This window comes from Coregonus lavaretus (assembly GCF_964263955.1).
Source record: "Coregonus lavaretus genome assembly, chromosome: 28".
Taxonomy (NCBI): Eukaryota; Metazoa; Chordata; class Actinopteri; order Salmoniformes; family Salmonidae; genus Coregonus; species Coregonus lavaretus.
Window position 1 is genome coordinate 41,840,929 of NC_140015.1, and position 27,684 is coordinate 41,868,612.

General features: G+C 46.0%; 1 protein-coding gene across 1 annotated transcript; it reads left to right on the plus strand.

The window, feature by feature from the left end:
- Positions 1-5,640: 5,640 nt before the first annotated feature.
- On the plus strand, positions 5,641-23,352 carry LOC311103670 (uncharacterized protein). The gene is made up of 5 exons (XM_084145283.1): positions 5,641-5,686; positions 20,463-20,523; positions 20,736-20,852; positions 21,202-21,397; positions 21,574-23,352. Exons 2-5 carry the CDS (start codon positions 20,481-20,483, stop codon positions 21,686-21,688), a joined length of 471 nt encoding a protein of 156 aa, XP_084001409.1. The 5' UTR covers positions 5,641-5,686; positions 20,463-20,480; the 3' UTR covers positions 21,689-23,352.
- Positions 23,353-27,684: the final 4,332 nt, after the last annotated feature.

Below are 27,684 nucleotides of genomic sequence, written 5' to 3' on the forward strand. Positions count from 1 at the left end.
ACAAGTCAAAATGAGGCTCAGTAGTGTGTGTGGCCTCCACGTGCCTGTATGACCTCCCTACAACGCCTGGGCATGCTCCTGATGAGGTGGCGGATGGTCTCCTGAGGGATCTCCTCCCAGACCTGGACTAAAGCATCCACCAACTCCTGGACAGTCTGTGGTGCAACGTGGCATTGGTGGATGGGGCGAGACATGATGTCCCAGATGTGCTAAATTGGATTCAGGTCTGGGGAACGGGCGGGCCAGTCCATAGCATCAATGCCTTCCTCTTGCAGGAACTGCTGACACACTCCAGCCACATGAGGTCTAGCATTGTCTTGCATTAGAAGGAACCCAGGGCCAACCGCACCAGCACATGGTCTCACAAGGGGTCTGAGGATCTCATCTCGGTACCTAATGGCAGTCAGGCTACCTCTGGCGAGCACATGGAGGGCTGTGTGGCCCCCCAAAGAAATGACACCCCACACCATGACTGACCCACCGCCAAACCGGTCATGCTGGAGGATGTTGCAGGCAGCAGAACGTTCTCCACGGCGTCTCCAGACTCTGTCATGTCTGTCACGTGCTCAGTGTGAACCTGCTTTCATCTGTGAAGAGCACAGGGCGCCAGTGGCGAATTTGACAATCTTGGTGTTCTCTGGCAAATGCCAAACGTCCTGCACGGTGTTGGGCTGTAAGCACAACCCCCACCTGTGGACGTCGGGCCCTCATACCACCCTCATGGAGTCTGTTTCTGACCGTTTGAGCAGACACATGCACATTTGTGGCCTGCTGGAGGTCATTTTGCAGGGCTCTGGCAGTGCTCCTCCTGCTCCTCCTTGCACAAAGGCGGAGGTAGCAGTCCTGCTGCTGGGTTGTTGCCCTCCTACGGCCTCCTCCACGTCTCCTGATGTACTGGCCTGTCTCCTGGTAGCGCCTCCATGCTCTGGACACTACGCTGACAGACACAGCAAACCTTCTTGCCACAGCTCGCATTGATGTGCCATCCTAGATGAGCTGCACTACCTGAGCCACTTGTGTGGGTTGTAGACTCCGTCTCATGCTACCACTAGAGTGAAAGCACCGCCAGCATTCAAAAGTGACCAAAACATCAGCCAGGAAGCATAGGAACTGAGAAGTGGTCTGTGGTCACCAGCTGCAAAACCAGTCCTTTATTGGGGGTGTCTTGCTAATTGCCTATAATTTCCACCTGTTGTCTATTCCATTTGCACAACAGCATGTGAAATTTATTGTCAATCAGTGTTGCTTCCTAAGTGGACAGTTTGATTTCACAGAAGTGTGATTGACTTGGAGTTACATTGTGTTGTTTAAGTGTTCCCTTTATTTTTTTGAGCAGTGTATATTAGTCAGTTAGCTGTAGTTGTATGGATATATATTAGTCAGTTAGCTGTAGTTGTATGGATATATATTAGTCAGTTAGCTGTATGGATATATATTAGTCAGTTAGCTGTAGTTGTATGGATATATATTAGTCAGTTAGCTGTAGTTGTATGGATATATATTAGTCAGTTAGCTGTAGTTGTATGGATATATATTAGTCAGTTAGCTGTAGTTGTATGGATATATATTAGTCAGTTAGCTGTAGTTAAATGGATATATATTAGTCAGTTAGCTGTAGTTGAATGGATATATATTTTAGTAATGTTGTGTGTAATGTTGTCTGAGTGGTACAGGCTACTTTGATGATGGCTATCGTACGGTAGATTTCCTGAACTTGCTTCGTCATTGGAAAAAAACCTCAGAACACACACAAAAATATGCATGCACACACGTATGCAAACACACACATAAAGAATGCTCATAGCCCTGTTGTGGAATGCAGAGAACATAAAACAAGGTTTGGTCTGGGCTTAGGAATGTAGTTGATCAGGCCGAACGGCAACACACACACACACCTTGCCTGAGTATAGGACCACGCCTGCAATGACAACCAGGTCAGAACAAACATCCTCCACGTCACTCACACAAACCTTCTGATGGACCTCACCCTGTTCGCTGGGAGTGGTTGGGGGCTGGTGGGGGAGAAGGTGAGAGGAGGGGGAGGATGGGAAGAGGAGGGGGAGAAGGGGAGAGGAGGGGGAGGATGGGAAGAGGAGGGGGAGGAGGGGGAGAAGGGGAGAGGAGGGGAGAGGAGGGGGAGGTGGAAGAGGAGGGGGAGAAGGGGAGAGGAGGGGGAGGATGGGAAGAGGAGGGGGAGGATGGGGAGAAGGGGAGAGGAGGGGGAGAAGGGAGAGGAGGGGGAGGATGGGAAGAGGAGGGGGAGAAGGGGAGAGGAGGGAAGAGGAGGGAAGTGGAGGGGGAGAAGGGGAGAGGAGGGGGAGGATGGGAAGAGGAGGGGGAGGAGGGGGAGAAGGGGAGAGGAGGGGAGAGGAGGGGGAGGTGGGAAGAGGAGGGGGAGGATGGGGAGAGGAGCGGGAGGAGGGGAAGAGGAGGGGGAGAAGGGGGAGAGGAGGGGGAGGAGGGGGAGAAGGGAGAGGAGGGGGAGGATGGGGAGAGGAGGGGGGAGGAGGGGGAGAAGGTGAGAGGAGGGGAGAGGAGGGGGAGGATGGGGAGAGGAGGGGGAGGAGGGGGAGAAGGGGAGAGGAGGGGAGAGGAGGGGGAGGTGGGAAGAGGAGGGGGAGGATGGGGAGAGGAGCGGGAGGAGGGGAAGAGGAGGGGGAGGATGGGGAGAAGGGGAGAGGAGGGGGAGAAGGGGGAGGTGGGAAGAGGAGGGAAGTGGAGGGGGAGAAGGGGAGAGGAGGGGGAGGATGGGAAGAGGAGGGGGAGGATGGGAAGAGGAGGGGGAGAAGGGGGAGAGGAGGGTGAGGAGGGGAGAGGAGGGGAGAAGGGGAGAAGGGGAGAGGAGCGGAGGAGGGGGAGGATGGGAGAGGAGGGGAGAGGAGGGGGAGGTGGGAGAGGAGGAAGTGGAGGGGGAGAAGGGGAAGAGGAGGGGGAGGATGGGAAGAGGAGGGGAGGATGGGAAGAGGAGGGGGAGAAGGGGGAGAGGAGGTGAGGAGGGGAGAGGAGGGGGAGGAGGGGGAGAAGGGGATAGGAGGGGGAGGATGGGAAGAAGGGGGAGGATGGGAAGAGGAGGGGGAGGGGGAGGAGGGGGAGGAGGGGGAGAAGGGGAGAAGGGAGAGGAGGGGGAGGAGGGGGAGAAGGGGAGAGGAGGGGGAGGATGGGGAGAGGAGGGGGAGGAGGGGGAGAAGGGGAGAGGAGGGGGAGGATGGGGAGAGGAGGGGGAGGAGGGGGAGAAGGGGAGAGGAGGGGAGAGGAGGGGAGGTGGGAAGAGGAGGGGGAGAAGGGGAGAGGAGCGGGAGGAGGGGAAGAGGAGGGGGAGGATGGGAGAAGGGGAGAGGAGGGGGAGAAGGGGGAGGTGGGAAGAGGAGGGAAGTGGAGGGGAGAAGGGGAGAGGAGGGGGAGGATGGGAAGAGGAGGGGGAGAAGGGGGAGAGGAGGGTGAGGAGGGGAGAGGAGGGGGAGGAGGGGGAGAAGGGGATAGGAGGGGGAGGATGGGAAGAGGAGGGGGAGAAGGGGGAGGATGGGAAGAGGAGGGGGAGGGGGAGGAGGGGGAGGAGGGGAGAAGGGGAGAAGGGGGAGAGGAGAGGAGGGGGAGGAGGGGAGAAGGGGAGAGGAGAGGAGGGGGAGGAGGGGGAGGAGGGGAGAAGGGGAGAGGAGGGGAGAAGGGGAGTGGAGGGGGAGGATGGGAAGAGGAGGGGGGAGAAGGGGGAGGATGGGAAGAGGAGGGGGAGGAGGGGGAGGAGGGGGAGAAGGGGAGAGGAGAGGAGGGGGAGGAGGGGAGAAGGGGAGAGGAGGGGAGGAGGGGGAGAGGAGGGGAGAAGGGGGAGGTGGGAAGAGGAGGGAAGTGGAGGGGGAGAAGGGGGAGGAGGGGAGAAGGGGAGAAGGGGAGAGGAGTGGGGAGGAAGGGGGAGGAGGGAAGAGGAGGGGAGGAGTGGAGGAGGGAAGAGGAGGGGGAGGAGGGGGAGAAGGAGAGAGGAGTGGGAGGATGGGAAGAGGAGGGGGAGGATGGGAAGAGGATGGAGTTGACATCACCAATTAGTTACTATTTTATTTTTATTTATTATTTTATTTCACCTTATTTACCAGGTAAGCCAGTTGAGAACAGGTTCTCATTTACAACTGCGACCTGGCCAAGATAAAGCAAAGTAGTGCAATAAAAACAACACAGAGTTACATATGGGGTAAAAAACATAAAGTCAGAAATACAACAGAAAATATATATACAGTGTGTGCAAATGTAGCAAGTTATGGAGGTAAGGCAATAAATAAGAAAGAGCATTCCAAACCTCTCTCCCAATAACAGCTCGTTTTCAGTTTTCCCCTCCCTACTCAGACCACTCCCCAGACAGTCCTAGCTAAAAGATTGCTTGAGAAATGTGTCATTTTAATTTAAAACAAATCACAGCAAGGTACTTCATTGTTGCCCATAAATGATTTTATATTGAACGAAAACAGCTGCATTGTACCTTGAATCTGATTCTGGGAGACAGGCCCCAAGGATTGATACAGTTTTGTAGAAATCCTCTAACTAGACTGGCCACTCTAAAGGTCTCTAGCTTGTCTACCTACTATGCCACAGTCCAGGGGTCTTCTGAAACAACATGGCACCAAGGGTCAAATCTGTGTTCATAGACATTATGTAGAGAGAGAGTGAGAGAGAGAGAGAGAGAGAGAGAGAGAGAGAGAGAGAGAGAGAGAGAAGAGAGAGAGAGAGAGAGAGAGAGAGAGAGAGAGAGAGAGAGAGAGAGAGAGGAGAGAGAGAGAGAGAGAGAGAGAGAGAGCGAGAGAGAGAGAGAGAGAGAGAGAGAGAGAGAGAGAGAGAGAGAGAGAGAGAGAGAGAGAGAGAGAGCATCTGTCATCCTGTCACATTCCAAGATAAAGGGAAGTGTCTCGGTTGGGACGAGTAGTCAAGTAAGAATGTGTGTGTGTATCTACAGTGCCTTCTGAAAGTATTTAAACCCCTTCCCTTTTTCCACATTTTGTTACATTACAGCCTTATTCTAAAATTGATATGTAAAGTTTTTACTTTGTCATTATGGGGTATTGTGTCTAGATTGATGAGGGGAAACAAAAACAATTGAATCCGTTATAGAATAAGGCTGTAACGTAACAAGTGTGTGTGTGAGAATTCCCTCTAAGTGTGGACTAGTAGTCAGAGTATGTTATGGGTGGCTAGAAATAGGTTATCGTGAGAGTAGAGTACTGCTGAGAAACAGGCCCAGCCCTACTGACACAGCATGCCAACAAACACAAAACCCACAGAAACAAAGAACACACAGAGAAAACAGAATGAGGATGTATCCCAAATTGCACCCTATTCCCTATATAGTGCACTACTTTTGACCAGGGCCCTGGATGGAAAAGGGGATGGGTCCTGGTCAAACGTAGTGCACTATATCGGGAATAGGGTGCGATTTGGAACGCACACCGAGACGGGCCATGTGCAGTATCATCCACCCAGGAAGATTCCTATGACATATTCATGAGGGGGTGGGGCTTGGGAGTGGGTGAGGGGGTGGGGCTTGGGAGTGGGTGAGGGGGTGGGGCTTGGGAGTGGGTAAGGGGGCGTGGCCTGGGAGCGGATAATGGGGCGTGGCCTGGGAGTGGGTAAGGGGAAGAGGGAAGCAGAGACAGAGTTCTCAGTACTATCAACAGCAGCTACAACACATATCTACACATCTAGACAGGTAAGAATCTCTACTGAATGACATTCATTATTATGGTCGTTAGGGACGACCTGTCGTTAGGGACAACCTGTGGCTTTCAGGTGATTTCAGGTGTAAGGTTCAGGAGATTTGATAACTTAGAACTTACCCACTGGGCAAAAACTGGTTGAACCAACGTTGTTTCCACGTAATTTCAACCCCAAAAAAACATTGTGATGACTGAATCAACGTGGAAAACTGATTGTATTCGCATAAAGTAATCAACATAAGGGCATTTCATATTTTTTTCACCCAACTTTTAACCTAAATCCTGTGACATTTGTTGTTGATTTCACGTTGAATTCACATTAGTTGACAACTCAAACAAATATAAATCAAAACTAGACGTTGAACTGTGTAGTTTCCATAGATTTCACTGAAACAGTTGTAAGTGGTGTAATGTTGTTTCAAATCTGAGATAAGCTACAAAAATAGGGTCAACAGAACCAAACCAAGCTGTTGAAATACTAATCATTCACTATCTACCTGTGAGACATGACAAGACAGAGATGAGGTGTCAAGGTGTGTGATGTCATTAGGATTAGGGAGTTGTCTCTCTGTCATATGGAGTAGGTGTCTGGTCTAAGGGTTAAAGAGCGACTGCCTTTAAAAAGCAACAAATGCCTTTGAAAACGGCATCAATATGAGTCAGAACCAGTTATTCTAGTATCTACAAAGTGTAAATAGGATAATTTTGATCATAAAGTCAGTCTTGTCTAAAACTGAGTTTGGAACATCCGTGCATCACAAAGGGTAAATGAAGGTTGGGTTTTGATTTGATGATGTCCATTTGCCCACTAACATGGGGTGAACAGCTACGGTGATTGCTCTCTATCCAATTGCACATACCTGCTCAGCAGCGCCGATGGCTTGCATGAGACAACACGTCACACCATTTTTTTTACTTGAGAAATACTGCACCAAACACCTTAGTTAGATGTAAAATTGCGCAACTAAAACATCCTCGACAAAAACGTCAAAATTAATTACAGATTTATTGAGTTATCTTAGATTCATTCTGGGGATTTTTAGGAAGTGTAATAGGCTACAGTGTCTCATTTGGACAAACATCATTAACCAAAAACAGAATCGGTCAGGAAACACACCTCCAAGACTAAAGTCTAGTTTTTCTAATAAGGAACAGAAAAACACACGTGCCAATCGACGTGATCAGTGGCTCTATAAGGGTTAATTATAAACTAGGTGGTTTCAGCCCGGATTCTGATTGGCTGAAAGCCATGGTATATCAGACCGTATAACACGGGTATGACAAAACGTTTATATTTACTGCTCTGATTATGTTGGTAACCAGTTTATAACAGCAATAAGGCACCTCAGGGGTTGGTGATATATGGCCAATATACCACGGCTAAGGGCTGTGTCCAGGTGCTCCGCGTTGCGTCATGCTTTATAACAGCCCTTAGCCGTGGTATATTGGCCATATACCACACCTACACGAGCATTATTGCTTAATTGTAGTCTACATTTTAAGTCATTTAGCAGAAGCTCTTATCCAGAGCGACTTACAGTTAGTGAGCGCATACATCTTTTTTTTTTTTTCTATCATGTTAAATATTAGCCACGAACAGTATGGACCTTCAGTAAGCCTAATAGCACTTATTCAACTGCCAATTTCCTGTTAGTTCCCTTCAGTTGGTATAGCCTATGTAACAGTGTTGCTTCCGTCACCGCTAACTAGCTAGCCATTTCACACCGGTTACACCTACATTATCATTCCATTGTTTCATTCACCTTCATTTGCTTCCTCGTTAAACACACTCATTGCCATGTGGTTGTTGCTGAGGATCGTTAGTAACAGTTGATAATATGTATTTTTTTAAACTAATATTGAGGCTAATTAAATCTGTCACGAGCTGAGCACAGGACGAAGTCGTAACAGTTTGACACTGACGCAGGGCCCAATAATTCTCACACTCAATTCGTGCAAATAAGTACAAAAAGTTTTCCAGCAGATTTCGTGTTTTCGTGTGTTTTTTGTGTGGCTTAAATCGTGTGAAAATACACACATTTTCAGAATAATCTTTTGAAAGTTATTGGAGCAATGCATTTTGGGTATTGGTGTTCTACACTGGCTTTTTTTGTGTCCCACATTTATTTATATATTTTAAAAAAACGTGTTAACAACCCAATATTGTTAATCAACCAGGTTGTCACCGAAATATTTATAACATAATAGTAGCCTTACGTTTTTTTATTATTATTATTCATGCCAATGCTGTTTTCTATGCTTGTTTTCACTTAATACTTTGGGATAATGGTGCTATGTCAGATTTTTTTAGGGTTGCCAGATCGGAGTAAAAAAGCTTTATTTTTCTTTTTTTTTTGTGGTATCAATTAAGACATTTGATTAGGGAATGGGAATACATTTTCATGATAGGAAATTAATTCATAAATAAATGTAGGGAAACAGAAGACCTGCAAAAAAAATCTGTTTGGTTTAAATTCCCCTGGTGCAACTGCATGGTATTTGCAACTATAACGAGTCTGGACTATGATCAATTAAGCCATATCAATGCAGTTAAACAGGTTAATGTAAAATAATGAATTATGTTGGCTTACACTTATGTCACTACCAAGGCCGTTTCATGATGATTATTACGGTCGTGTCAATCATGTTATATATTTAGGCTATTGTAACAAGGCATGTGCCAACATTGTGGGCCTCCTGCCTCTGCCCAGAGGCCTACTAGGCTTTCATGGCAACGGCAGTTAGAGCTCACTTTGCCCTGGTCAGAGTCCCTGTTGCAGCTTTCTTCCCCTACATTGGTGGCAGCGTTAGGATCACGTCCAGCTCACGTCTAGTTATGTGATCTAGTGGTGGGAAGCATTCTGTTTTTCAACATTGTGTTGGGTGTAATTGCGTCGATATATCTAGTGAAGAATGGATATGCAACAATGGGCGTGACGGATAGAAGTAGTCACTACAGGTGTGATCAAGCCTTACAACAAAGTTGCCTGAAGCTGAATGGGAAAGTGCCATGCCCTGACCAGTTATTCAGAAGAAAATCATCTGTGACTGTCTAATTTACATAAGTTAACTTACCAGTGTGGACCCAAAACAAACACATTTACAAACGACCTGTTTAAAGTACTATTACAACCATAGTGTTAATTTTGTTACTGAAGCTTATACATCAAATAACCTGACGACTATCCACAGCATATAGGTAGACAAATAATGTAAGTATGTTACGCAGCAAAACACAACTATCCTTTTTTTCAGGATGCAAAACAGTAATATGAATCGCTGTTAAACCATCCTGTTCTGATCTAATGAGATGGATGAAGGATTTTCTACGGCCAAGAATCAAGGGCCTTTCCCAGTCATGAACTACGAAAGCTAGGCCCCTCTTGGCTCTCATTGGCGAAGACTGAAATCAAGTTATGGGGTCATATGTCACACTCTCCTATACTACAATGCCCAACATGTTATACCCCAGAGGCTGTAAACAAACCCTTTTTAAGGTGATATAACTTGTATCATTATTACAGGGCTGTGAAACCCATAGCCGAATGGCTTCAGACTGAGCATTTCTCACCATTTACTTACGGAGAGCAATTTCCATTTTTATAACAGCTAGTGTCCATTTATTTACAGTAGTGTGTTGATTCATTATTGCTTTCTTCAGTGGAAATACAGAATATGTATAAAAATGCCAAATATACCAAAAGCTAAATCAAGCAGAGATTCACGACTATTTATCCATGTTAATCATCACTGAAACATGCAAACGACAAACATTTAACCAGTTAAAGATAATGAATACATGACAACTAGATACAAATATATTATTACAAATAATTAATACAAAAGTCATGAGTTGGCTATAACATGAGTACAAACAAAGTGAGTGTGTATATGTGTGTGTAAGTGTTTGTGTGTGTATTATGGTGTGATTTATAATTTCCCATCATAAAAATGTATCCCCACTCCCCAATCAAATACCTTCACCAAAGAAAATGTATTTTTCCTCCAATCTGGCAACCCTCATAAAATTCGACACACAGTAAGCTTTGTATCCAATGCATTATGAAAGAAAAGGTGTAATGTACATGAAAAAGTGGAGCCTTGTATAAAATGCATTAGGAAGAAAATGGTGAAGTCCTACTGTTGGAGAATATAGTGTAGGTCTACTGTTGGAGAATATAGTGTAGGTCTACTGTTGGAGAATATAGTGTAGGTCTACTGTTGGAGAATATAGTGTAGACCTACTGTTGGAGAATATAGTGTAGGTCTACTGTTGGAGAATATAGTGTAGACCTACTGTTGGAGAATATAGTGTAGGTCTACTGTTGGAGAATATAGTGTAGGTCTACTGTTGGAGAATATAGTGTAGGTCTACTGTTGGAGAATATAGTGTAGGTCTACTGTTGGAGAATATAGTGTAGGTCTACTGTTGGAGAATATAGTGTAGGCCTACTGTTGGAGAATATAGTGTAGGTCTACTGTTGGAGAATATAGTGTAGGCCTACTGTTGGAGAATATAGTGTAGTCCTACTGTTGGAGAATATAGTGTAGGTCTACTGTTGGAGAATATAGTGTAGGTCTACTGTTGGAGAATATAGTGTAGGTCTACTGTTGGAGAATATAGTGTAGGCCTACTGTTGGAGAATATAGTGTAGGTCTACTGTTGGAGAATATAGTGTAGGCCTACTGTTGGAGAATATAGTGTAGTCCTACTGTTGGAGAATATAGTGTAGGTCTACTGTTGGAGAATATAGTGTAGGTCTACTGTTGGAGAATATAGTGTAGGTCTACTGTTGGAGAATATAGTGTAGGTCTACTGTTGGAGAATATAGTGTAGGTCTACTGTTGGAGAATATAGTGTAGGCCTACTGTTGGAGAATATAGTGTAGGTCTACTGTTGGAGAATATAGTGTTGGTCTACTGTTGGAGAATATAGTGTAGGCCTACTGTTGGAGAATATAGTGTAGACCTACTGTTGGAGAATATAGTGTAGACCTACTGTTGGAGAATATAGTGTAGGTCTACTGTTGGAGAATATAGTGTAGGTCTACTGTTGGAGAATATAGTGTAGGTCTACTGTTGGAGAATATAGTGTAGACCTACTGTTGGAGAATATAGTGTAGGTCTACTGTTGGAGAATATAGTGTAGACCTACTGTTGGAGAATATAGTGTAGGTCTACTGTTGGAGAATATAGTGTAGGTCTACTGTTGGAGAATATAGTGTAGGTCTACTGTTGGAGAATATAGTGTAGGTCTACTGTTGGAGAATATAGTGTAGGTCTACTGTTGGAGAATATAGTGTAGACCTACTGTTGGAGAATATAGTGTAGGTCTACTGTTGGAGAATATAGTGTAGGTCTACTGTTGGAGAATATAGTGTAGACCTACTGTTGGAGAATATAGTGTAGGTCTACTGTTGGAGAATATAGTGTAGACCTACTGTTGGAGAATATAGTGTAGGTCTACTGTTGGAGAATATAGTGTAGGTCTACTGTTGGAGAATATAGTGTAGGTCTACTGTTGGAGAATATAGTGTAGGTCTACTGTTGGAGAATATAGTGTAGACCTACTGTTGGAGAATATAGTGTAGGTCTACTGTTGGAGAATATAGTGTAGGTCTACTGTTGGAGAATATAGTGTAGACCTACTGTTGGAGAATATAGTGTAGGTCTACTGTTGGAGAATATAGTGTTGGTCTACTGTTGGAGAATATAGTGTAGGCCTACTGTTGGAGAATATAGTGTAGGTCTACTGTTGGAGAATATAGTGTAGACCTACTGTTGGAGAATATAGTGTAGGTCTACTGTTGGAGAATATAGTGTAGGTCTACTGTTGGAGAATATAGTGTAGGTCTACTGTTGGAGAATATAGTGTAGGCCTACTGTTGGAGAATATAGTGTAGGTCTACTGTTGGAGAATATAGTGTAGGTCTACTGTTGGAGAATACAGTGTAGACCTACTGTTGGAGAATATAGTGTAGGTCTACTGTTGGAGAATATAGTGTAGTCCTACTGTTGGAGAATATAGTGTAGGTCTACTGTTGGAGAATATAGTGTAGGCCTACTGTTGGAGAATATAGTGTAGGTCTACTGTTGGAGAATATAGTGTAGGTCTACTGTTGGAGAATATAGTGTAGGTCTACTGTTGGAGAATATAGTGTAGGTCTACTGTTGGAGAATATAGTGTAGGTCTACTGTTGGAGAATATAGTGTAGGTCTACTGTTGGAGAATATAGTGTAGGTCTACTGTTGGAGAATACAGTGTAGACCTACTGTTGGAGAATATAGTGTAGGTCTACTGTTGGAGAATATAGTGTAGGCCTACTGTTGGAGAATATAGTGTAGGTCTACTGTTGGAGAATACAGTGTAGACCTACTGTTGGAGAATATAGTGTAGGTCTACTGTTGGAGAATACAGTGTAGACCTACTGTTGGAGAATATAGTGTAGGTCTACTGTTGGAGAATATAGTGTAGGCCTACTGTTGGAGAATATAGTGTAGGTCTACTGTTGGAGAATATAGTGTAGGTCTACTGTTGGAGAATATAGTGTAGGTCTACTGTTGGAGAATATAGTGTAGGCCTACTGTTGGAGAATATAGTGTAGGTCTACTGTTGGAGAATATAGTGTAGGTCTACTGTTGGAGAATATAGTGTAGGCCTACTGTTGGAGAATATAGTGTAATCCTACTGTTGGAGAATATAGTGTAGGTCTACTGTTGGAGAATACAGTGTAGACCTACTGTTGGAGAATATAGTGTAGGTCTACTGTTGGAGAATATAGTGTAGGCCTACTGTTGGAGAATATAGTGTAGTCCTACTGTTGGAGAATATAGTGTAGGTCTACTGTTGGAGAATATAGTGTAGGCCTACTGTTGGAGAATATAGTGTAGGTCTACTGTTGGAGAATATAGTGTTGGTCTACTGTTGGAGAATATAGTGTAGGCCTACTGTTGGAGAATACAGTGTAGACCTACTGTTGGAGAATATAGTGTAGGTCTACTGTTGGAGAATATAGTGTAGTCCTACTGTTGGAGAATATAGTGTAGGTCTACTGTTGGAGAATATAGTGTAGGTCTACTGTTGGAGAATATAGTGTAGGCCTACTGTTGGAGAATATAGTGTAGGTCTACTGTTGGAGAATATAGTGTAGACCTACTGTTGGAGAATATAGTGTAGGTCTACTGTTGGAGAATATAGTGTAGGTCTACTGTTGGAGAATACAGTGTAGACCTACTGTTGGAGAATATAGTGTAGTCCTACTGTTGGAGAATATAGTGTGGGTCTACTGTTGGAGAATACAGTGTAGACCTACTGTTGGAGAATACAGTGTAGGTCTACTGTTGGAGAATATAGTGTAGGCCTACTGTTGGAGAATACAGTGTAGGCCTACTGTTGCCTACACGAAAAAATGGCCTTTTTGACTACAAGAGTACCAGTATCCCAAAGTTTTAAGCAAAAACAAGCACAGAAAACAGCCCTTCTAGAGCTGCCCCGGTCAACTGTAAGTGCTGTTATTGTGAAGTGGAAACGTCTGGGAGCAACAATGGCTCAGCCATGAAGTGGTAGACCACACAAGCTCACAGAACAGGACCGGCGAGTGCTGAAGCGCGTAGCGCGTAAAAATGGTCTGTCCTTGGTAGCAAAACACTCACTACCGAGTTTCAAACTGCCTCTGGAAGCAACATCGGCACAAGAACTGTTCATTGGGAGCTTCATGAAATGGGTTTCCATGGCCGAGCAGCCGCACACAAGCCTAAGATCATGCGCAATGCTAAGCGTTGACTGGAGTGGTGAAAGCTCGCCGCCATTGGACTCTGTAGCAGTGGAAACACGTTCTCTGGAGTGATGAATCACGCTTCACCATCTGGCAGTCCGACGGACAAATTTAGGTTTGGCGGATGCTAGGAGAATGCTACCTGCCTGAATGCATAGTGCCAACTATAAAGTTTGGTGGAGGAGGAATAATGGTCTGGGGCAAATGTTCATGGTTCAGGCTCCTTAGTTCCAGTAAAGGGAAATCTTAACGCTACAGCATACAATTACATTCTAGACGATTTTGTGCTTCCAATTTTGTGGCAACAGTTTGGGGAAGGCCCTTTCCTGTTTCAGCATGACAATGCACCTGTGCACAAAGCGAGGTCCATACAGAAATGGTTTGTTGAGATCAGTGTGGAAGAACTTGACTGGCCTGCACAGAGCCCTGACCTCAACCCCATCGAACACCTTTGGGAGGAATTGGAACGTCGACTGCGAGCCAGGCCTAAAAGCCCAACATCAGTGCCAGACCTCACTAATGCTCTTGTGGCTGAATGGAAGCAAGTCCCCGCAGCAATGTTCCAACATCTAGTGGAAAGCCTTCCCAGAAGAGTGGAGGCTGTTATAGAAGCAAAGGGGGGACCAAATCCATATTAAGGCCCATGATTGTGGAATGAGGTGTTTGACGAGCAGGTGTCCAAATACTTTTGGCCATGTAGTGTATTTAGATGGCTTTCTTCCATTGATCCCTAATATTCTGAACCCCTTCTCTCGATATATTCTATTGAGTCTGTCGACAAAATTCTAACTAAAATGAACACAGTATTTAACCCTTAGCCTACCATGGTCGCGCCCCCGCGGAAATCGAATTAACATTATTTAAAAAATCCCCATCAAAATCCATCTGATTAAGATAGAGATATCTGTTTTTGCATGGGCTGCGTCTCAATTCACCACCGCATCCTCCTATATCTCCCTTCTGCATCTGTGGTGAAAGGTGACAGAGCTAGAGTGGTGTTTGTCAGACCATGAGACATCCCGAAAAATCGGTCTTCTCACAAAACCGACTGTAGCGTCCAAACGGTTTGGCCTAAAAACCATTATGACCACTCTATTGAAAGCTGAGACTCTTTTTTGCCCAAAAGCCTTACAAGACTAGTCTGAAGGTCCCCAGTACCAGTTGTAAAAATTTAAAGAAGTGTATTATGGAGATAGTTTAGTGCCTAAAATAAGGGGATAAATACATGTAAAAAAAAAAAAAATAATAATTAGTTTCCTGATCTTTCTTATCTCTCAGATATAGGACACACACTTCAGAACAAACCTCCTTTAGATTTTTTGGGGACTATGTTGTTCCATGTAGTGAATCTGTTATTCAATTAATAATATGCATGTCAGTCTCTCCTGGCTCAAAGTGGAGGAAAGATTGACTTCATCACTACTTGTATTTGTGAGAAGTATTGACATGTTGAATGCACCGAGCTGTCTGTATAAACGACTAGCACACAGCTCAGACACCCATGCATACCCCACAAGACATGCCACCAGAGGTCTCTTCACAGTCCCCAAGTCCAGAACAGACTATGGGAGGCGCACAGTACTACATAGAGCCATGACTACATGGAACTCTATTCCACATCAGGTAACTGATGCAAGCAGTAGAATCACATTTAAAAAACAGATACAAATCCACCTTATGGAACAGTGGGGACTGTGAAGCAACACAAACATAGGCACAGACACATGCACACACCCACATGATAACATACGCACTATACACACACACGTACACATGGATTTAGTGTTGTAGATATGTGGTAGTGGAGTAGGAGCCTGAGGGTACACACTTAGTGTGTTGTGAAATAATGTTTTTTAAATTGTATAACTGATCAAAAGCAACAAGTGCAATGTGATAATGTTTAACAATCAAAATGTTAATGTAAAGCTGTAGAGATGTACAGTATATGTTTACCTTGTATTTCCTCATTTAGGGACTGATCCCAACTTAGGAATGTATCCTACACACGCCTTTCCTACGCACTTCTCAGTATTTGGCATTCAGACTTCCCTTTTTTAGTTGTGTAACGCACTCTGAATACATTTCATTCAACCGCTGAAAACCCTCCCACTTGCTGGCCAACACATTTTGTCATGGAGTTTTCAAAGAATTGGGTTTTTAGTACATTTATCTTAAGCCATCCCTTTAAATACGGGGAAGCATCCTGCAGGACACCAGAGGAGACAGACAGGGAAGCATCCTGTAGGGCACCAGAGGAGACAGACAGGGAAGCATCCTGCAGAGCACCAGAGGAGACAGACAGGGAAGCATCCTGCAGGGCACCAGAGGAGACAGACAGGGAAGCATCCTGCAGGGCACCAGAGGAGACAGACAGGGAAGCATCCTGCAGAGCACCAGAGGAGACAGACAGGGAAGCATCCTGCAGGGCACCAGAGGAGACAGACAGGGAAGGGAAGCATCCTGCAGGGCACCAGAGGAGACAGACAGGGAAGCATCCTGCAGGGCACCAGAGGAGACAGACAGGGAAGCATCCTGCAGGGCACCAGAGGAGACAGACAGGGAAGGGAAGCATCCTGCAGGGCACCAGAGGAGACAGACAGGGAAGCATCCTGCAGGGCACCAGAGGAGACAGACAGGGAAGCATCCTGCAGGGCACCAGAGGAGACAGACAGGGAAGCATCCTGCAGGGCACCAGAGGAGACAGACAGGGAAGGGAAGCATCCTGCAGGGCACCAGAGGAGACAGACAGGGAAGCATCCTGTAGGGCACCAGAGGAGACAGACAGGGAAGGGAAGCATCCTGCAGGGCACCAGAGGAGACAGACAGGGAAGGGAAGCATCCTGCAGGGCACCAGAGGAGACAGACAGGGAAGCATCCTGCAGGGCACCAGAGGAGACAGACAGGGAAGCATCCTGCAGGGCACCAGAGGAGACAGACAGGGAAGCATCCTGCAGGGCACCAGAGGAGACAGACAGGGAAGGGAAGCATCCTGCAGGGCACCAGAGGAGACAGACAGGGAAGCATCCTGTAGGGCACCAGAGGAGACAGACAGGGAAGGGAAGCATCCTGCAGGGCACCAGAGGAGACAGACAGGGAAGCATCCTGTAGGGCACCAGAGGAGACAGACAGGGAAGGGAAGCATCCTGCAGGGCACCAGAGGAGACAGACAGGGAAGCATCCTGCAGGGCACCAGAGGAGACAGACAGGGAAGGGAAGCACCCTGCAGGGCACCAGAGGAGACAGACAGGGAAGCATCCTGCAGGGCACCAGAGGAGACAGACAGGGAAGCATCCTGCAGGGCACCAGAGGAGACAGACAGGGAAGCATCCTGCCGGGCACCAGAGGAGACAGACAGGGAAGCATCCTGCAGGGCACCAGAGGAGACAGACAGGGAAGGGAAGCATCCTGCAGGGCACCAGAGGAGACAGACAGGGAAGCATCCTGCAGGGCACCAGAGGAGACAGACAGGGAAGGGAAGCATCCTGCAGGGCACCAGAGGAGACAGACAGGGAAGCATCCTGTAGGGCACCAGAGGAGACAGACAGGGAAGGGAAGCATCCTGCAGGGCACCAGAGGAGACAGACAGGGAAGCATCCTGTAGGGCACCAGAGGAGACAGACAGGGAAGGGAAGCATCCTGCAGGGCACCAGAGGAGACAGACAGGGAAGCATCCTGCAGGGCACCAGAGGAGACAGACAGGGAAGGGAAGCATCCTGCAGGGCACCAGAGGAGACAGACAGGGAAGCATCCTGCCGGGCACCAGAGGAGACAGACAGGGAAGGGAAGCATCCTGCCGGGCACCAGAGGAGACAGACAGGGAAGCATCCTGTAGGGCACCAGAGGAGACAGACAGGGAAGCATCCTGCAGGGCACCAGAGGAGACAGACAGGGAAGGGAAGCATCCTGCAGGGCACCAGAGGAGACAGACAGGGAAGCATCCTGCCGGGCACCAGAGGAGACAGACAGGGAAGGGAAGCATCCTGCCGGGCACCAGAGGAGACAGACAGGGAAGCATCCTGTAGGGCACCAGAGGAGACAGACAGGGAAGCATCCTGTAGGGCACCAGAGGAGACAGACAGGGAAGCATCCTGTAGGGCACCAGAGGAGACAGACAGGGAAGGGAAGCATCCTGCAGGGCACCAGAGGAGACAGACAGGGAAGCATCCTGCAGGGCACCAGAGGAGACAGACAGGGAAGCATCCTGCAGGGCACCAGAGGAGACAGACAGGGAAGGGAAGCATCCTGCCGGGCACCAGAGGAGACAGACAGGGAAGCATCCTGCAGGGCACCAGAGGAGACAGACAGGGAAGCATCCTGCAGGGCACCAGAGGAGACAGACAGGGAAGCATCCTGCAGGGCACCAGAGGAGACAGACAGGGAAGCATCCTGTAGGGCACCAGAGGAGACAGACAGGGAAGCATCCTGCAGGGCACCAGAGGAGACAGACAGGGAAGGGAAGCATCCTGCAGGGCACCAGAGGAGACAGACAGGGAAGCATCCTGTAGGGCACCAGAGGAGACAGACAGGGAAGCATCCTGCAGGGCACCAGAGGAGACAGACAGGGAAGCATCCTGCAGGGCACCAGAGGAGACAGACAGGGAAGCATCCTGCAGGGCACCAGAGGAGACAGACAGGGAAGGGAAGCATCCTGCAGGGCACCAGAGGAGACAGACAGGGAAGCATCCTGCAGGGCACCAGAGGAGACAGACAGGTGTATCTGTTCTACGTGTGTATGCCTGTCTGTGTGTGTGTGTGTGTGTGTGTGTGTCTGTGTGTGTGTGTGTGTGTGTGTGTGTGTCTGTGTGTGTGTGTGTGTGTGTGTGTGTGTGTGTGTGTGTGTGTGTGTGTGTGTGTGTGTGTGTGTGTGTCTGTGTGTGTGTGTGTGTGTGTGTGTGTGTGTGTGTGTGTGTGTGTGTGTGTGTGTGTGTGTGTGTGTGTGTCTGTGAGCCTAAGATAGACATCCCTCATGTTGAGTATAATCTCACTGACAGCAGATGACCGAGTGACTGACAGTCAAAGCTCTCTGTCTGTTCCTTGTATGATGGAATGGTGGGCAGTGTGTGTGTGTGTGTTTGCAGGTATATGAAAGGCTACAGGCAGGTTACTTTGAAGGCGTAGCTCAGCTCTAGAAAAGGAGCTTGTCCGTATGTCTCAGCCTGGGGTAGAGTTAGATTTGGGTAGTTCCATCTCAAGTCAGGTTTAACAAACTCGGTCCTGGGGACCCCAAGAGGTGAACATTTTGGTTTTTGCCCTAGCACTACACAGCTGATTCAAATCGTCAAAGCTTGATGATGAGTTGACGATCTGAATCAGCTGTGTAGTGCTAGGGCAAAAACCAAAACGTTCACCTCTTGGGGTCCCCAGGACCGAGTCTGGGAAACGCTGCGATAGTCCGTCTTCTGGCTTCCGAACGGAACCCTTAGGGTTACAACATTCTGAACATTTGTCTCAGAATTCCCTGCTTTGCAGAAGTCCTGGTTGCAGGATTCCAGATTTAGCAGCAACACAACACTGAGCCAGTAGTGAGATGAGATGTAGTCGCTGTAGAATAAGAAAAGCTCATCTCACAATGTAATGTTCTGACGTTTTGTGGATTGGGATCTGATACAGGGAGCTCCAAAAGTATTCGGACAGTGACAACATTTTTTGTTGTTTTGGCTCTGTACTCTATAAGGTTAAAGTTCAGAGTGCAGACTGTCAGCTTTAATTTGAGGGTATTTTCATCCATATCAGGTGAACCGTTTAGAAATGACAGCACTATTTGTACAAAGTCCCCCCCCCTCCCCTCCCCATTTTAGGGGACCAAAAGTATTGGGACCAATTCATTTGTATGTGTATTAAAGTCGTCCAAAGTTTAGTATTTGGTCCTGTCAGGTGTCAGTGTGCAGCGGTAGGACTCATAACCAACACAGTGGAGCACTATTCTGGGTACCAGCCTGTTTAGCTGTCATTCCACTCCTCGACACCCCTGTCATGCTAAACATCTGACATGGAATCCAAGGACTGGAATATCAGCTAAACAGACTGAAGCCCTGCCTGTAACCTTTACAGACTGGTACTGAGACGAGTGAAGCCCTGCCTGTAACCTTTACAGACTGGTACTGAGACGAGTGAAGCCCTGCCTGTAACCTTTACAGACTGGTACTGAGACGAGTGAAGCCCTGCCTGTAACCTTTACAGACTGGTACTGAGACGAGTGAAGCCCTGCCTGTAACCTTTACAGACTGGTACTGAGACGAGTGAAGCCCTGCCTGTAACCTTTACAGACTGGTACTGAGACGAGTGAAGCCCTGCCTGTAACCTTTAAAAGACACAAGACCACACTCCCTAATCAACTACAGGACAATAAGGTTGTCAGCTCATTCTTACCATGACTATTAGAATGTGGAGGATGCCGAATGACAGGTTTCAGCTGTGGAGTGTGTGTGTGTGTGTGTGTGTGTGTGTGTGTTTGTGTGTTTGTTCTCTGTACCTGGGGTTATAGCACCACCTAGTGACTGAATAGAGAACTACGTCAGCCTGGGTTGGACTTGCATAGTTTTAACGGCAGCGGCACACATTTTAGAGGGGCTGACGTCATATCTAAGGCCTCACTTCAGTCCCACTTTAAACCAAGTACAACTTATGAAGGCTTTATACAGCCTACAGAGGCTTCTTAAGCACTACATAAATGCTTCACAAATCATCTATATGTGTATGTAATCCTCTATAAATGGAGTGTAAACATAGCTAGCTGTTTGTCACATTTGGCAATTTAACTTATAATGGTAATTATGTCACTCTTTATAGAGGTTGACATGCGCTTATAGATGATCTGTGAAGCTTTTAAGTAGCGCTTATGAAACCTCTTCCTCCAGCCCTCCAGCACCAGATTCATGTCTTGATTGGAGATGATTTGTTGATTCAGTCCTTGTGAGCCTGGCTTGCTCCAGAGGACGATGTTGATGTCATAGCGTGTATGGTAGACACAGCTGACCCTTGACCCCTCTCACAGGAAGCCCAGCAGAGGAGAATGAGTGCAGATGGAAAAGACCCGCCCCCCTACATCATACCAGGTACGTCAACATTCTGTTGTTCGCTGTAACTTGTGGACAATAAAGTTGTATTGTACTGTACTATTACATCCAAGGTTGTATCTATCTATACTGTACTCAGTCTGTTTTACATATTGGAGCTATCTAATTCTCTCTCTATCTCCCCATCTCCCCCCTTCCTCCCTCTCTTCCTCCTCCCCATCTCCCCCTCCATGACTCCCTCTCTCTTCCAGTTGAAGGGCAAGGTGAGGATGGGGTGAAGATATATCATGTCCATACCCCGTTCAACCCTCCTTCCTCCACCATCCCCTCCAATAGCTTCTCTACGTCTCAGTCTCAGGCCAAGACAGGTAAGCACTTCCTGTCTCAAGCCTCATTTATACCTTACACAAGCACGCAACACCAGAACTGTAGCAACATCAGCTAGCTCATCTAGCTAGCTAAAATTACATCTCATTGGTTGAAGAATTGTTCTGACTTCAAAAAGCACTTGAACACAATCATGGCGTATTTATAACTGGTAAAGGAGGCACCAGGTTCCAAGGAGGCATCTGAAGGCATCACACGTCTCTCTCGTGTCTACCCATGAAACCATCTTTCTCTCCCTTGTTCCTACTATACCAGCAGTGTTGGAGCCAGCCAAATATAACTTGTCCTCTCCCTCCCTCCCTCCCTCCCTCCCTCCCTCCCTCCCCCTAGTGTACACCAGTGGAGGAGGTGGTATTGGAGGAGGTGGTGGAGCTCCTACTCAGAAGTTTGTGAGTTATGAGACAGAACTGGGCCGTTCAGCGGGTATGACCACCTGTACTTCCTGTCAACAACAGGTGATGACTAACGTCACCTATAAAGTCGGGGCCTTCGCCTGGCTCACGTGCATCCTCTTCATCCTCTGTGGGTGAGTAAAGAAGTGGGTGGGGGGGGGGGGGGGGGGGGAGGAAAGCTGGAGGAGTTATATAATGTCTTGATTCTTCTACATTTACGTCATTTAGCAGACGCTCTTATCCAGAGACACTTACTTTTGAGGAAATTAGACATGTCTAAAATCAACTGAACGCCGTGTCTCTCTCCCAGGTTGGTAGTGGGCTGCTGTCTGATCCCGTTCTTCGTGAAACACTTCAAGGATGCGTACCACTCCTGTCCTCGCTGTAACCGCATTCTCCACGTGGACAAGAAACGCTGCTGCTGACCACCTTAACCCCACCCACCACTAGGGGAGCTGCTGCTGACTGCCATACTACCAGCAGGAGTGCTGTGGCTCTGACCTGTCTGACCTGTCTGACCTGTCTGACCCCTCTGACCTGTCTGACCTGTCTGACCTGTCTGGCCACGCTCTCAGTCTGGGCTGGATTCCATTAGACGTTTCAAGTTTTAATGTCACGTGCACAAGTACAGAAAACATGCTCCTTTTCCTTCTTGCACCCACAGCTCTGTATATGAATTTGAGAGTGGTTATATTTATCCAGCCACGTACCAATGCAGTGGCGGGGTCAGGGTGACCGTTCCGTTGTTCTTTGAATTGCAGATTGCCCTTTTAAATTTCTGTCTCAGAAGGAGTTTCAATACTGCTCTTATCTACACTCTTTCAGAACAGCGAGGGAGAGGAAAGGGGGAATGTTTTCAGAATGGAATCCAGCCGAAAGGAGAGACCATAGCAGCAGCCCCACAGAAACCTACAGGATTACACAGTCATAGTATGAATCCCAAATGGCACCCTATTCCCTATATAGTGCACTACTTTTGAGAGGGATATAGTACAAAAGTAGTGCACTATATAGGGAATAGGGTACCATTTGGGATGCACCCTTAGTTTAAATGCAGATCTAACTTACGGTACAAGAGGGTTGTAAATAGTATGAATCTGAGGACTATTTTTATAAAAATTCACAAAGTTACAAATGCCGACAAGCGAGCAGATGAAGACGTGGTAGGAATGAACCTGGGCTTGTTCACAACGGAGCAGGTTTGCACAATTCTAGTAACTTTCCCAGGTTTTCCACAAACCCAGGTCGGAATATTGGAATCAGGAGGGAAGAGGCTATAGCCTGGGTACCAGTCTGTTTAGATATCATTCCACTCTTTGTCTTGATTTCTCCAGGCTAGGAAGAGGCAGAAAATCCGGGAATCCAACCAACCGGGCTTTCTGGTTGGTCACCGGACTATTGCAACCAGTTGAGCAACCTCATACAGAACATTCAGATAGAAATGTCTTGTGTAGCACAGACATGATTCCCTGGTAAATGTATAAATTACAATCTATATAAATTACAATCTATAGTCTCTTGAATAAGGCCCTGGGTTGACCAACCGGCAGACAATGAACCCAATATTCAGATCATTATAACTACGATTCCTACACCCACTGGAATTACTGTTGTTTTGAAAACAAACTAGCACTGCTGAAGTTCACCCCTGACCTCTAGTTTATATATCTATAATTCTATAAGTCAGTCAGAGCCTAGGCTTGACTGTGGGTGTGAGTTCCAAATGGTACCCTATTCCCTATATAGTACACTAGCCTTGACCAGGGCCAACAGTCCTGGTATAAAATAGACGTGCAGGGGACCATAGGGCTCTGGTCAAAAGTAGTGCACTATATAGGGACTAGGATGCCATTTGGGACTCTGGCCACGTCTTCCCCCTTTTCAGAAAGCTGTAATGGACACAAAGGACTGAACTGGGGGTGTTTTTACGTTACTTTCGAATAAACCGAAGATGATTTTATTGACCACACTAATCTGTCTAACTCTCAACTACAATGATGTGTAATACCTTACAGCTGACTAGACATGATGGAGTTCTGATTTATTGCTTATATAGATTATTATATGCCTCTAATAAAATGATATATATTACATTACATGTGTTGTGGTGTGGTTATTGTTGCATTAGACAGGAAGTTTGTTGTGGTTATTGTTGCATTAGACAGGAAGTTTGTTGTGGTTATTGTTGCATTAGACAGGAAGTTTGGTGTGGTTATTGTTGCATTAGACAGGAAGTTTGTTGTGGTTATTGTTGCATTAGACAGGAAGTTTGGTGTGGTTATTGTTGCATTAGACAGGAAGTTTGTTGTGGTTATTGTTGCATTAGACAGGAAGTTTGGTGTGGTTATTGTTGCATTAGACAGGAAGTTTGTTGTGGTTATTGTTGCATTAGACAGGAAGTTTGGTGTGGTTATTGTTGCATTAGACAGGAAGTTTGTTGTGGTTATTGTTGCATTAGACAGGAAGTTTGTTGTGGTTATTGTTGCATTAGACAGGAAGTTTGGTGTGGTTATTGTTGCATTAGACAGGAAGTTTGTTGTGGTTATTGTTGCATTAGACAGGAAGTTTGGTGTGGTTATTGTTGCATTAGACAGGAAGTTTGGTGTGGTTATTGTTGCATTAGACAGGAAGTTTGGTGTGGTTATTGTTGCATTAGACAGGAAGTTTGTTGTGGTTATTGTTGCATTAGACAGGAAGTTTGTTGTGGTTATTGTTGCATTAGACAGGAAGTTTGGTGTGGTTATTGTTGCATTAGACAGGAAGTTTGTTGTGGTTATTGTTGCATTAGACAGGAAGTTTGTTATAAGACATGTGGTGTGGTTATTGTTGCATTAGACAGGAAGTTCAGAGTAAATGAGAGTGGGTTCTTAACTGACCCTCCTGGTTAAAATAAATACGTTATTTCAGCTAAAGACAAATGGTATATTATATATACACACAGAGTGCATTCGGAAACAGCTCAAGGATGTAGAAACATCAAGGATGATCAATGAAAACATGATGTCCATATAAACCTATGATGCTATATAACCACCATTTGGAAAGTATTCAGACCCCTTCACTTTTTCTATATTTCGTTACAGCCGGATTCTAAAATTGATTAAATAGCTTTTTTCGCCCCTTCATCAATCTAAACAAAATACATTTTAATGACAAAGCAAAAACAGGTTTTTAGAAATGTTTGCAAATGTATAAAAAAAAAAAAAAAATGGAAATATCACATTTACATAAGTATTCAGACCCTTTACTCAGTACTTTGTTGAAAGACCTTTGGCAGCGATTACTGCCTCTAGTCTTCTTGGGTATGACACTACAAGCTTGGCACACCTGTATTTGGGAGTTTCTCCCATTCTTCTCTGTAGATCCTCTCAAGCTCTGTTAGGTTGGATGGGGAGCGTTGCTGTACAGCTATTTTCAGGTCTCTCCAGAGATGTTAGATCGGGTTCAAGTCCAGGCTCTGGATGGGCCACTCAAGGACATTGAGACTTGTCCCGAAGCCACTCCTGCGTTGTCTTGGCTGTGTGTTTAGGGTCGTTGTCCTGTTGGAAGGTGAACCTTCACACCAGTCTGAGGTCCTGAGTGCTCTGGAGCAGGTTTTCATCAAGGATCTCTCTGTACTTTGCTCTGTTCATCTTTCCCTCAATTCTGACTAGTCTCCCAGTCCTTGCCGCTGAAAAACATCCCCACAGCATGATGCTGCCACCACCATGCTTCACCGTAGGGATGGTGCCAGGTTTCCTCCAGACGTGACGTTTGGCATTCAGGCCAAAGAGTTCAATCTTGGTTTCATCAGACCAGAGAATCTTGTTTCTCATGGTCTGAGAGTCCTTTAGGTGCCTTTTGGCAAACTCCAAGCGGGCTGTCATGTGCCTTTTACTGAGGAGTGGCTTCCATCTGGCCACTCTACCATAAAAACCTGATTGGTGGAGATCTGCAGAGATGGTTGTCTTTCTGGAAGGTTCTCCCATCTCCACAGAGGAACTCTGGAGCTCTGTCAGAGTGACCATCTGGTTCTTGGTCACCTCCCTGACCAAGGCCCTTTTCCCCCGATTGTTCAGTTTGGCCGGGCTGCCAGCTCTAGGAAGAGTCCTGGTGATTCCAAACGTCTTCCATTTAAGAATGATGGAGGCCACTGTGTTCTTGGGGACTTTCAATGATGCAGAAATGTTTTGGTACCCTTCCCCAGATCTACGGACAATTCCTTCGACCTCATGGCTTGGTTTTTGCTCTGACATACACTGTCAACTGTGGGACCTTATATAGACAGGTGTGCCTTTCCAAATCATGTCCAATCAATTGAATTGACCACAGGTGGACTCCAATCAAGTTGTAGAAACATCTCAAGGATGATCAATGGAAATAGGATGCGCCTGAGCTAAAATTCGAGTCTCATAGCAAAGGGTGTGAATACTTATGTAAATAAGGTATTTCTGTTTTTTATTTTTAATAAATTAGCAAACATTTCTAAAAACCTGTTTTCACTTTGTCATTATGGGGTATTGTGTGTAGATTGTTGAGGATTTGTTATGTATTTATTTTAATCCATTTAAGAAGGCTGTAACGTAACAAAATGTGGAAAAGGGGAAGGGGTCTGAATACTTTCAGAAGGCACTGTATACACACACACACCACAACTCCACTATATTTTCTCTCCAAATATAATATAAACTGGTATATTTCTGGAAGTAGGCAACAAGACGACTTGTTAGTCCTGATGCCGTCCTCCTACATTGACATTTAGTAGACTCTCTTATCCAGAGCCACTTACTTGTTTTAACACATACACATACAGTATATACAGACGCACACACTGAGTGTACAAAACATTAGGAACACTTGCCTAATACTGAGTTGCACCCCCCCCCCTCCTCCCTCCTTTTGCCGTCAGAACAGACTAAATTTGTCGAGACATGGACCCTACAAGGTGTTGAAAACATTCCACAGGGATGCTGGCCCATGTTGACTACCAATGTTTCCCACAGTTGTGTCAAGATGGCTGGATGTCCTTTGGGTGGTGGACCATTCTTGATACACATAGGAAACTGTTGAGCGTGAAAAACCCAGCAGCGTTATAGTTCTTGGCACAAACTGGTGCGTCTGGCACCTACTACCAAACCCCGTTCAAAGGCACTTAAATATTTTGTCTTGCCCATTCACCCTCTGAATGGCACACATACACAATCCATGTCTCAATTGTCTCAAGGCTTAGAAATCCTTCTTTAACCTGTCTCCTCCCCTTCATCTACACTGATTGAAGTGGATTTAACAAGTGACATCAATAAGGGATCAGAGCTTTCACCTGGATTCACCTGGTCAGTCTGTCATGGAAAGAGCAGGTGTTCTTAATGTTATGTCCACTCAGTGTCTATCTCCTTGCCCCATATAATACAGGCCTGGTTTTAACTTTGATCAGATGGACTAGCAGTGAGTGGACAGGTTTTTATAGAAAATTTTATTCAACATACATTTCCCAGCAAAAAGGCAATATACAGGAGTAGTTTGTGGTACACTGCTGCTACACCGACGAGCATCAACTGGGAAAATACCAAATCAAGGAGGAGCAGGGGGTGTGATCAGGGGCCGTATCCACGAAGCGTCTCAGAGGAGGAGTGCTGATCTAGCATTAGTTTGACTTTTTAGATCATAATGAATAAGCTTGTACGGACAGATCATAGGTTGGCACTCCTACCCAAGACCCTTTGTGGATACGGGCCCGGATCTCATCTAGGAATTCCAGTAACTTACCCAAAATTCCCATGTTTCCAGAAATCCCTGTTGGAAGATTCCCGGAATCAGAGGAGAACAAGCAGGTAGTCCGGAATCCTCCCAACTGGGATTTCTGGAAAACCTGGGAATTTTGGGGAAAGTTACCCGGTCCGTACCACAGCTCGCCATCTTAAACTGAACCTTAACATCACTATTAGAACCAACTGGTGCCATTAGTTCAAACAGAAAGGAGAAAAGAAAACTGAACCAAAAAAACAACAATAATCTAAAGAATCAAGGAACCCTGGAAAAAAAAAAATAACACAAGGAATATGAACACCTGAATCTTTTCAATTTGTAGCCAACCAATAACAAAAGTTCTGTGTTTTTCCATTTTACATGTTTTTTTAATGTTTTTTTTTTTTATATACAATTTCAAATCTCATCACAAAGCCAACTATGATGGCCTTTAAGGGGGGGGGGGGGGGGGGGGGAGCATTCCACCTGTGCTTAAGAAAAATTCAGTGTGTTTGTTGTTCTAATAATAATAATAATAATAACTATAGCAATACTGGTTCTGCGTGTATATACGGTGAAACCAGATGGCTTGTTAATGGCCGAGGCTTCCTACTAAAGCAGCACAGCTCAGTCAAACTCACCCAGCACAAAACACCGGAGGATATACAACCCCCATCACAAACCCTCAGGGGGAGAG

What these genes read in the sequence shown, in the direction of transcription:
- LOC311103670 (XM_084145283.1), top strand. Translation starts at nt 20,481, where the DNA reads ATGAGTGCAGATGGAAAAGACCCGCCCCCCTACATCATACCAG. An exon ending in TCAGTCTCAGGCCAAGACAG is followed by an intron (nt 20,853 to 21,201) that starts GTAAGCACTTCC and finishes CCCTCCCCCTAG; the next exon opens with TGTACACCAGTGGAGGAGGT. An exon ending in ATCCTCTTCATCCTCTGTGG is followed by an intron (nt 21,398 to 21,573) that starts GTGAGTAAAGAA and finishes TCTCTCTCCCAG; the next exon opens with GTTGGTAGTGGGCTGCTGTC.